This window comes from Dromiciops gliroides, chromosome 2 (genome assembly GCF_019393635.1).
Source record: "Dromiciops gliroides isolate mDroGli1 chromosome 2, mDroGli1.pri, whole genome shotgun sequence".
In the NCBI taxonomy this organism is placed as follows: Eukaryota; Metazoa; Chordata; class Mammalia; order Microbiotheria; family Microbiotheriidae; genus Dromiciops; species Dromiciops gliroides.
Window position 1 is genome coordinate 489,318,641 of NC_057862.1, and position 12,176 is coordinate 489,330,816.

The 12,176-nt window shown below is 37.9% G+C and overlaps 1 protein-coding gene across 1 annotated transcript in view; it reads left to right on the forward strand.

Moving 5' to 3' along the window:
* NOL10 (nucleolar protein 10) overlaps positions 1 to 12,176 on the forward strand; it is a 105,062-nt gene that overhangs the window by 26,080 nt on the left and 66,806 nt on the right. Inside the window, 6 exon segments of the mRNA XM_043984843.1 lie at positions 2,575 to 2,617; positions 2,619 to 2,654; positions 3,875 to 3,956; positions 3,959 to 3,994; positions 3,997 to 4,022; positions 5,859 to 5,925. Of these exon segments, the coding sequence (XP_043840778.1) occupies positions 2,575 to 2,617; positions 2,619 to 2,654; positions 3,875 to 3,956; positions 3,959 to 3,994; positions 3,997 to 4,022; positions 5,859 to 5,925 (290 nt within the window).

The window sequence follows — 12,176 nt, forward strand, 5'->3', positions numbered from 1 at the left end:
AGGCAAAATATATTACTATACCCACTTGAATGTGTATATTATTCCCTCTTTTTTTTTTTTGTGGGGCAATGAAAGTTAAGTGACTTGCCCAGGGTCACACAGCTAGGGTCAAGTGTCTGAGGCCGGATATCAATTCAGGTCCTCTTGAATCCAGGGCTAGCACTTTATCTACTGTGCCACCTAGCTGCCCCTAAAAGGTTTTTTTTGGGGGGTGGGCAATTGGGGTTAAGTGACTTGCCCAGGGTCACACAGCTAGTAAGTGTCAAGTGTCTGAGGCTGGATTTGAACTCAGGTCCTCCTCAATCCAGGGCTAGTGCTTTATCCATTGCAACACCTAGCTGCCCCTGTTATTCCCTCTTTGAGCCAGTTCTGATAATATTAAGGCTTGCTCACTCCCCCACTCCTCCTCCATCTTCCCCTCCACTCCATAAGCTTTTTTTTTTTGTTGTTTTGTTTTGTTTGTTGTTTTGTTTTGCAGGCAATGGGGGTTAAGTGACTTGCCTAGGGTCACACAGCTAGTAAGTGTCAAGTATCTGAGGTCGGATTTGAACTCAGGTACTCCTAAATCCAGGGCTGGTGCTTTAACCACTGCGCCATCTAGCTGCCCCCCCCCCATAAGCTTTTTCTTGCTTCTTTTATGTGAGATACTTTACCCCATTTTACTTTTCCCTTTCCCCAGTGCAATCCTCTCACTCCTTAATTTTATTTTAAAGATGTCCATCATGGGGCAGCTAGGTGACACAGTGGACAAAGCACCCACCTGAGACCCTAGAGAACCCTGAGGCCAAATCTGGCTTCAGACATAAGAACTCCTCAACTGTGCAACCTTGAGCAAGCCACTCAACCCCAATTGTTCTCCGCCCCCCCCCCCCAAAAAGATAAAAAATAAAATGATTTACAGATATCATCCCTTCATTATTTTTTTTTTTTTTGGGTGAGGCAATTGGGGTTAAGTGACTTGCCCAGGGTCACACAGCTAGTAAGTGTTACTTGTCTGAGGCCAGATTTGAACTCAGGTCCTCCTGAATCCAGGGCTGGTGCTTTATCCACTGTGTCACCTAGCTGCCCCTAGGGGTAATTTTTTTTATACTATTATAGTTGAAGTGTATATCTTTCTCTTTCTTCTGATTATTTCACTATGTATCAGTTTGTACAAGTCTCTTTGCAGATGACTTTTAGCTCTACTTGTTCAGTCCTAACCTTCCTCTCGATTTCCAGTTTTGTACTTCCAACTGTCTATTAGACATTTTGAACTAGATGTCCTCCAGACATATAAAACTCAGCATGTCCAAAACTGAGTTCATTATGTTTCCCCTAGTATCTCCCATCGTCCTAACTTAACTATGACTGTCACTATCCTTCCAGTCACCTAGTTTCAAAACTTGGGTGTTAATCTTTGACTCTTGTACTCTATCTTTCCATACATCCAATCCGGAAATCATCAAAGTCCTGTTGTTTCTACCTTTGTAACATCTCTTGTATACACTTCCTTCTCTGTTTTGACTCTGCATTCACCCTGGTGCGGCTCTCACCTCATGCCCAGGACTGTTGAAAGTAGCCTTGTTTGGTTGGTCTTCTCATGTCTCTCCCCACTCTAGTACATGGTCTACTGAGCAGCCAAATTAATTTTCCCAAAGCTAAGGCCTGGTCATATCATTCTTTTATTCAATAAACTCTGGTGGTTCCTTCTTATTTCCCAGATTAAATATAAAATCCTCTGGCATTAAAGCCCATCTAACCATGGACCCTCCTACTTTTCCAGTCTTTTTACATCTGTCACTTCCATGTACTCTTTGATTTAGTTCCACTGGCCTCCTTGCTCCTCCTTGAATAAGACACTCATCCCCTGACTTAAAGTATTTTCACTAGTAGGCTGTTCCCCACTGAGTGTTGGAGGCAGCCCTTTGTAGGTACAAGGGACCTTGAACCTTGTAACAATTGACTTAGTGCTGTCCCCTTCCCCACTCTCCACATTCCTCATTCATTCATTCATCCATCGATTTATTTATCTTTTTTTTGGCGGGGGGGGGGGGGCAATGAGGGTTAAGTGACTTGCCCAGAGTCACACAGGTAGTAAGTGTCAAGTGTTTGAGGCCGGATTTGAATTCAGGTCATCCTGAATTCAGGGCTGGTGATCCACCGCACCACCTAGCTGCCTCACCATGTGGCTTTTCTTTCTAATGCTGTTAGCATTAGCCAGGCTGGAAACAGATCCAGAATTTGGTACTATTACACAGTACCTCTTCATAGCATGATTAAAATAGAGTATATTGTTATGTTGAAGCTTTTAATCTGATTTTACAATTTTCAAAAAATGTTAAAATCTGTTAGATTTATAGGGAGTTTGTAGAGCTAGTAAATACATTAGAAAGAATGCTTCTTTATCTTTCTTATCGTACGTTTACATTACTTGCTAAACTGAAATCAAAAAGTGACTCTCTCCTTAATCCTCCCCCCCATTGGATTTTAAGTCTCATAGTGTTGCTCATGAGTTCTCTTGAGGTGTTAAATATACCAATTATTTAGGAGTGTCCTTTGCCATTGTATAAATGGAACACACATTATGTCTTTCAGAATAGACAGTTTGCCTACAATCTCGCCCTGAAAATTTAATGGTGGCTTTGAACATGGCAGTTGGAAGTTCTACCGGGCAGGTAACTATGTCTCGAATTGAAACTGCAGTTTATCCAGTTCTCTGCACATGATGTGGAGGTTGCTCACAAATATGGTCATTTATGGTTTTAGGGTCATGAGTAGGATTGCTAAAAATTATTTGAGAAAGGTACTTGAGAGATCCATCCTAATGGATATAGTAAACTATTTCTCTCAAAATTTTTTATGTATTAACTATCACTAGAAAACTATATTCTTAGGGAATATTATCTCAGCTTCTATAGAAATTACTCCACTGAGTTAACATTTGATGTTAGTTTCAGTTTTCCATAGACTTACAGATTTAGCAATGATAGGACCCTTGAGATTTTTTATCCATCTCCCTCATTTTTATAGATAGATAGAGATGCAGAGAGAAGTTTACTGATTTGTATTTGGTTACATGGGTAGTAAATAGAAAAGCCTAATTTGAACAAGGTCCTCAGACTGTAAATCTCATGTCTGTCCACTTCTCCCAAGCTGCTTTCATGGGCAAGTCATATAAAGAAACATCCGTTTGAATGTTTATCTTTTACAAAATTACTTTGAAGATAATGTTGATGATACCTTTATGGTAAATTTCTTTTTTCATCTCAGTGTCCTGAAAGAGTGTGTCTGATGTATTTGGAGATTTTAAAAAAAGTTATGCAATGAATATTATGAAATATAAAGCACAAACATATTTCCTTTAGTGCTTTTGCAGTCAGGAAACTCAGAGCTAAATTCAGGTTCAGCCGAAGTAGCTTTACTCATTCTAGCTGCCTGGCAATGTTAATTACTTGGCTCTTTACTCCTTTTTCTTTTCTTATTTCATTTTTTCTGTTTTAGGTTGTTTAATTTTGTAGGCACCTTCTCGTTCATTTAAGACATAGATATTATATAGTTATTGATTTTTTTTTAAGTACCATACTTATTTTGGTGAAATAGATCAGTTCCTTCATATGCCGTGGCTTCAATGGGAAGATGATGTCCAGCATTTATTAGGGAATACCAATCATTGTTGGGACAAGCACAAAAGACCTATTTTTAATCATCTGGGAAGATTCTCTTCTTGATTTAATTTCTTTGTTGAACATTTTGCTGAATAGAAATTAATAGTAAAATAATTAGACAAGTGCCAGCCTATTCAAAATCTAAAATATTTGTTTCAGTTTTCTTTGTTGTTGTTTTGGTTATTCTAGTTTTTATAGTACAGACAATTTTAACTTTCTTTTACTTGCAGGTTTTGTTGTATGATCTTCGCTCCAGTAATCCATTACTGGTTAAGGATCACCAGTATGGTCTAGCTATTAAATCAATCCAGTTTCAGATTCATTAGATTTAATTTTATCTGCAGACTCTCGATCATTAAAATGTGGAACAAAGACACAGTAAGTGTACAGGTGTTTTCCATTCCTTTCATTTGCCTCTTTGGATACCACTTTGAAAGGTGTTGATTCTTAGAAATTGTCAGGAGTCAGTTTAGAAAGCTCTAGTAGGGGGTGCAGTGGATAGAGCACCGGCCCTGGAGTCAGGAGTACCTGAGTTCAAATCCGGCCTCAGACACTTAACACTTAACACTTACTAGCTGTGTGACCCTGGGCAAGTCCACTTAACCCCAATTGCCTCACTAAAAAACAAAAAACAAACAAACAAAAAAGAAAGCCCTAGTAGGGGGCAGCTAGGTAGTGTAGTGGAATAAAAGCACCAGCCCTGGATTCAGGAGGGCCTGAGTTCAAATCTGGCCTCAGATACTTGACCACTTATTAGCTGTGTGACCCTGGGCAAGTAACTTACCCTCGTTGCCCCCCCCCCCAAAACAGACAAACAAACCAAAATGACATCTTTTTAAAAAAAAATGCGGGGCAGCTGGGTGGCACAGTGGATAAAGCCCGGCTCCTGGATTCAGGAGGACCTGAGTTCAAATCCTGCTCAGACAATTGACACTTACTAGCTGTCTGACCTGGGCAAGTCACTTAACCCTCATTGCCTACCCCTCCCCTCCCCAGAAAAAAAAAGCTCTAGTAGAAAGTCAGCTGCTATATTATAGATAAGATTTGTGTTTAGATAGTAGTGTTATTTACTGTTTACTTTTTTGGGGGGGCAGGGCAATGAGGGTTAAGTGACTTGCCAAGGTCACACCAGCTAGTAAGTGTCAAGTATCTGAAGCTGGATTGAGCTCAGGTCCTCCTGAGTCCAGGACTGGTGCTCTATCCACTGCGCCACCTAGCTGCCCCTCTTCCTTTAATTTTTTTTTTTTTTTAGTGAGGCAATTGGGGTTAAGTGACTTGCCCAAGGTCTCACAGCTAGTAAGTGTTAAGTGTCTGAGGCCGGATTTGAACTCAGGTAATCCTGACTCCAGGGCCAGTGCTTTATCCACTGCGCCACCTAGCTGCTCCTCTTCCTTTAATTTTAAGTGACAAATGTAAGAGCTGGCAGGAGCTTCAAAATTCACTCCATAATAGCTTTGTTTTAAATTGTAAGAATAAGTTTTATTTGGCTTTTTGGGGTATTTATAAAAAATATTTCTTCTGGACCAGAATAAACTATACATAAGCTTTTACCTTTTCTATCTTGCTTTATCTCTTTACCTTTCCCCATGACTCTTTCTTTAGTAGTTCCCTTCTGACTTTTTTTTACTTGTTTGTTTGTTTTTGGTTTTTTGAGAGGCAATGGCCGTTACGTGACTTGCCCAGGGTCACACAGCTAGTAAGTGTTAAGTGTCCGAAACTGGCTTTGAACTCGGGTCCTCTTGAATCCAGGGCCAGTGTTTTATCTACTGCACCACCTAGCTGCCCCCCTTATGACTTGTTTATTTCATTTTCTCTAATTGGATTTAAGATCTCAAGTTTACATTTTGTTAAATTGCATATTATTTTGTATTTTTGTTGTTGATTAATTTTTTAAAAATTTCTCTTTTGCCAGCATATTATCATATTATTGTAGGTTCAGATCATTAAAAAAAATGATCTTGTGATTTTTGCCTTGTTCATTTTTATTTTTTGGTAATTTGATTTTCCTCTTTTTTGCACTGGTTGATGAACACATTTAAATATCAGACATTTACTAAGTAACAGTTAATTTAAATATGTTTTGTAAATAATAAATAATTTCTGCTTAAAAAAGCTTATTGATACATAGTATCACTTTGAATTCATTTACCCAAGTTCTCTTTTTTGTTAAATTTTAATTTATTTCAGTAGTTCATTTTCTTATTTCTTTTACAGGGGAAAATATTTACTTCCTTGGAACCTGAACATGATATTAATGATGTCTGTCTTTATCCAGATTCAGGTAATATATCAAATGTTCATTAAATTATATGTGTTGGGCTTCAAGTTTATATCGTTTCATAGGGTAGACAGGATTTGTCTGGGTTAGACCAGTACTTGTGTGATACATTTCTGGAAAAAAACCAAGAGCAGGAAGTGGTGTAGATGATTCAGAAAAGGGCATTCTTACCTCTGATTCACTTATAGCTATTAGCAAGAAGTTATTATAGGATGTTGGTAGATATCCATAGTATGGTAAAGCAGGATTTTTAAGGTACCCAGAGTGACTTTATATGATTATGGAATGACACTGAATATGTAAGAACACTGGATTTTAAAGTTGTTTGTATTCATTGAAGAACTCCTTGGTAATAATGAGGAATAAGCTCTTCATTCTTTACATTTGGGGCCTCCTAATTTCTAGAAGTACCCAACCAGGAAATCTTACTTTCCCATAACCTTTCTCATGTATGTAGCTTTTGAGGTTTAAGAATTTGGGAAGGTGTGTGTGTGTGTGTGTGTGTGTGTGTGTGTGTGTGTGTGTGTGTGTGTGTGTGTGTGTGTGTATAGATATATAGATATAACCTATATCAGATTACGTGCTGTCTAGGGGAGGGGGGGAGGGAGGGGAGGGAGAAAAATCTGAAATTGTAAAGCTTGTATAAACAAAAGATGAGAACTATCTTTACATGTAACGGAAAAAATTAAATACCTTATATGTAAAATAAAATAAAATTAAAAAATTAAGAATTTGGGAAGGACCCTAGTTAAATGGGTCATAGCTCTATCATCCTCTAACTCTTTTTATGAAGTGTCCATGTCAATTCAATAGACATACAAAGATCAGCAAGGAAATTATTCTAAATTTGGTCATTTTAACCTTAAGACCTTTTGGTTTTTTGTTTTGTTTTGTTTTTTGTAGGGCAATTGGGGTTAAGTGACTTGCCAAGGTTCACACAGCTAGTAAGTGTTAAGTGTCTGAGGCCAGATTTGAGCTCAAGTCTTCCTGAATCCAGGTGCTCTATCCACTGCGCCACCTAGTTGCCCCAAGACCTTTTCGTTTTAATGAAAATCATTCTTTATGTATATCAAAACTTTGCAATAAATGTAGCATTTATGTTTTTAATTTTTTAAGTTAACTTTGATGGAAATGATGAGCATTTTCTAAAAGACATACTTTTCCTTTGTGAAGCACATTCTTTGCTTGATATGAATATAGTATACTTTTTATTTTTGCCTAAGTTTTCACAAGTTGATTTTTTTTTAAAAAGAAAAAGGCTAACAATAGCCAAGGAACTTATTTTGTAAGATACATAAATACACTAGGAAATGGCCTTTAAAAGTCCACTTTGAGCTTCACTTACTTATATTTGGTTACCTTTATTTCAGTAAAACTATATTTCCCACTCACCTCCTTTTAAAATTCTAAATCATTATGAACTCTTTTTTTTTTTTTGTGAAGGAAACAATTCCTCTTTACTCCACTATTTTTCTTTGTCCCAGAGTCTTGCACAGTTGATGGATTAATTCCTAAGCACTTAAATGCCTAAAAGGTGGAGAGACCTGTCTTAGGCATTATAGGAAATGTAAAGTTTAGATAAAACACAGTCTTGGCCCTCCTGAAGTTTATAATTCAATTTAGTGAACATTTATTAGGGATACTGTGCTAGGCAGTTGAAGATACAAAGCCAAAATGAAACAGTCCCTACTTTCAAGAATATTACATTTTACTGAAGGTCCAGACAAATAAATGAATAAATAAATTCATGATAATTTTAGGAGGAAGGGAGCACTTATAACTAGGGAGATTAGGAAAAACTTTTGCATAGGAGATGGCACATAAACTGAGCTTTGAAGTTAATCTGAGCACTGAGGTAAGAAGGGAATCCATGGAAGGCATGGAGGACAGTCTGTGAAAGGCATAGAGCTTGTATTTAGCGTGCAAAGTGGAATTAAGGAGCAAATAGACCTATTTAACTGGTATGCTTAGCACATGAAGGGGAGTAAGTAATGTAGGTAGATTTGGAGAAGTAAGTACATGCCCAGCTCAGGCATTTGTATTTTATCCTAGAGGCTATAGGAAGCCGTTAATAATTTCTGAGCAAATGACAGCATCAGGCTTCTGTGGAAGAAAGTTTATTTTGGCAGCTATGGGTGGAGAATGAATTGAATAAAGGAGAAACCAGAAGCTGAGAGTCTTATATTAGTCTTAAGTGAGACAAGCTGAGATCTTGAACTAGGGTAATGGTCATATCAAGGAAAAGACTAGGGTGGATATAAGAGGTATTAAGGATGTAGAAATGACAAAATTTACTAAGTAATTGGATCTGTGGTTGGTAGAGTGAGAGTGAATAGTTGAGTCTACAGATGTGATTTCTTGGTGCTTTCAGTAGAAATAGGAAAGTTTGGAGGAGATGTTAGTTTTTGGGAAAGAAAATAAACTTTCTTTTGGGAATATTCTGATAGAGATGAGAGATATAAGGTCTGGATATACAGATTTGAGAGTCAATCTTCATAGAGACAATTGAAAACCATGAGAACTGATGAGATCACGAAGGAATTTTGTTAGAGTGTGGAGAGGTCCTGGAACAGAGCTTTAGTGCACACTTACATTAGAAGATGGGCCTTAGGGGCAGCTAAGTGGTGCAGTGGATGGAGCACTGGCCCTGGAGTCAGGAGTATCTGAATTCAAATCCGGCCTCAGACACTTAACACTTACTAGCTGTGTGACCCTGGGCAAGTCACTTAACCCCAATTGCCTCACCAAAAAAAAAAAAAAAAAAGAAGAAGATGGGCCTTAGATGATTCTCCAGCTAAGGAGGTGCAAAAGAAGAATCACAAAAGCACGTTGTCATCAAAGCCAAGGGAGGAGGTGGACAGCTGTGCCCAAATTAGCAGAGATAGAGAAAAATATGGACTGAGAAGATGCCATTAAACTTAGCAATTAGAATAGCTCGTAACTTTGAAGAGCACAGCTTCAGTCAAGAGGTTAGTCTTAGTGAAAACCAGATTTTTTGCTGTTGACAAGGGAATACATGTTACATGGTAATGAAAGAAAGGAGAGACAGAGGACAGTAGCTTATGAGAGGATAGGAGCACAAGCCAAAGATGACCAAGATGTAGTCACATTTGTGGACAACAGAAAAGGAGAGATTGAAGCAGATAAGGAGAGGCTGAAAATTTGGGAGATCAGGGCTTCATAAACTTTTTCCACTCTTGACCTCTTTTTGCCTGAGAAATTTTTATGCATCTCCAGGTATATAGGTATCTAAAACAGGTAAACATATTTTTTACCATTGCCAATTTTTCACAACCCCCACATTCAGTTTAGGTGATCCCATATGAGGTAGTGACCCATGGTTTAAGAAGCTTTGGAATAGATTATCAAAGGGACAGTTTCCCATAGGAGACTGGGATATGATTAGGAATACAAGAGCCAGAGTAGGGTTGGCATTTGTAAGTAGATGGGGCCTCTTCAGAGAATAGAGCTAAAGAGATCAGAGGATAGTGTAGAGATTTTGAAGTATAGAATAGGGGGAAAAGATAAGGTTCAAGATGGAAAGCCTCCATTTTCCTAGTAAAGTAAGTCAAAGTGTCTTTTTCCCAGTCTTGTGAGTCAAGTAATGCACATATTGTTAACTCATTTTACGGATGGATGAACTGAGTTTCAGTAAGGTGAAGTGACTTGCCCAAGGTTAAATGCCTATTAAGCAGCAGAGCTGCCCAGTTCTTCTGACTTCAAGTCCAGTGTTCTTTCTTGACAATATCATGATGATGCCTTAGAAATATTTTCAGGGGCAGCTAGGTGGCATAGTGGATATAGCACCGGCCCTGGATTCAGGAGGACATCAGTTCAAATCTGGCCTCAAGACACTTGACACACTTACTAGCTGTGTGACCCTGAGCAAGTCACTTAACCCCAATTGCCTCATCAAAAAAAAAAAGAAGAGAAATATTTTCCTGCCAACTTAAATTATTTTATTATTTTTTGGTGATGTCTTTTTTATACTTCTGGAAATTATTTGGGTTTATAAACCTTTTTGAAATGTGAAACTTTTTACCTTTCCTTTTCTTCCCCTACTTTTTTCCTCAAAAGTTAAGGGACTTTCAGTAATCCATATATCACCTATTTATGTAACTTAGTTGAATCAAACTTCTTTGCTCACACCTTTTCAAGAACTGGACTAAATAACATGGAAAACTTTAAGGGTGTAGTGGCTGGGTTGTGATAGTTATTTTGGAGGAAATGAGAACTGTCTTCCAAATCTAAAGGGTTGGCATGGGGGTAGAGGGATTAAGTTTATTCTGTACAGCTTCAGCGGGGAAACAATGATGTAAGTAAAGCTTTAGGGAGGGTAGATTTCAGCTCAATAAAAGAGCCTCACAGATAGCCCTTTTGAAAATAGAATAGCTTGAGGTAGTGAGTTCCCTGTTGTTTGCAGCTTTCAGACAAAGATTAGGTGATCATTAAAGATATTGTAGAGGAATTTTTGATTCTTTCATTAGGTAGCTGGTTGGAATAAATGAGTTTTTAGGTCCTTTCCCACCTTTGTAATTATAGGCCAAGAAAGAATTGACTAAAGTAGGACCCTTAGAGCTTCATGGGAGAACTGTGAAGCTACAGAGTTGTGCACAAAAGAATCTGGAGACAGGTGCAAATGACAAGGGAGAGTGTGCCAATACAAACTTGATCTGTGTCAACATTTTGCCTAAGATGAGTTGTAGGCTTACCAAAGAGGGAAATAGAAACATCTTTACCTTCTTCTGCATTCTTAGACCCACAACTCAAGCCATTGAGGTCCTGTTATTCTTATATTCATACATGTTCCTTATGGGATGATAGGCTTTAGTGGGCTAACCTAGAAACTTAACACCACTTACTCCATTCTTTCTTTTTTTTTTTTTTTTTAGTGATGCAATTGGGGTTAAGTGACTTGCCCAGGGTCACACAGCTAGTAAGTGTTAAGTGTCTGAGGCCGGATTTGAACTCAGGTACTCCTGACTCCAGGGCCGGTGCTCTATCCACTGTGCCATCTAGCTGCCCCTCCATTATTTCTATGGAAAAATTCATTAGAGTTCCAGATGCACCTTTGGAACACAGTATGCCTGCAGTTTAGGGACTGTGTTTTTTAAGCTTAAATTGCTTGTGTTTTTCTTCAAGATTCACTTAATAAGCTAAATACATTGGTGCTTAATGACATGGCTTTCTAAGTATGATATTAAATAAAGGTAAAAGCAAACATGAGGAGAGACTTCCCAGCCTTTTCCCCCTCTGGCAATGGTATTTACTTGTAGACTGTCTACCAAATAAATTGTATGAGACAGTGGCCAGTGCCAGATGCTTCAAAGGGAGACTTGATACTCTTATAATATCTGATCATAAGAGACTAGACCATAGAAGGATTCTGTGTTGCTACAGGTGCTGAGTACCTTTTGATCCTGGAAGAATTGTTTTTTGTTCTTGTTGTTATTTGTTTTACTCCTTGTTTCTCTGGAGGTCATTCTATCTCTCCCTAAGTTAACTTTCACTGCTTAGAAAAGAAACCTTTTTCTTTCAATTTGTTAGTAATTTCTGGCATTCCGTAGCTCTATGAAATTGTTTATCTTTCACATTTATAATTGATTTTGGCCTCGACATTCCCAACTTAGACTGACAGCTAATCAGCTTATATCTTTAATTCCATATACAGTTGTTATTAACTCATGCCTCATTGAAAAATAGAAATCTAGCTCAACCTAAGTCGGAATTCTCTCATGTAATCAGATTAGTCTTTTCTGTGGTTTGATAGGTGTGGCACTGTTCTCTTGTGAGATGCAGAAGTGTTAAGAAGCAAAGCCAGTGGAAACAGGTTAGGGAGCTGTCTTTTGATCAAGAAGCTTCTTTTTAGTTGTGAGATATTCCTATCATTTCAGCAAAGACATATTTAGTCCCTATGACTATTTCTTCTTTAATTATGACTGAAGTTTCTTGGAAGTTGCGTTGACATCACTGTTGTTTGTGGCAATATTTGAAGCTTGGTCATCATGTGCTTTATCCTATTGTAGCCTCAGAGTTTTCCTGTTTGAAACTTTTAAATTGTTTCCACTGCCATAAACTATGTTGAAATACAAAGGTTTTTATATGTCTCAATAGCTACTGAGACTTTATTTAGGATGAATGCTTTTCAATGTTGTGATAATGATCAGATCTCAATTGTGTGTGTGTGTGTGTGTTTTGAGTATTTGCTTTATCTTGATCTGAGTTTTTTGCCTTTCCTAGACTTGATTGGTGCT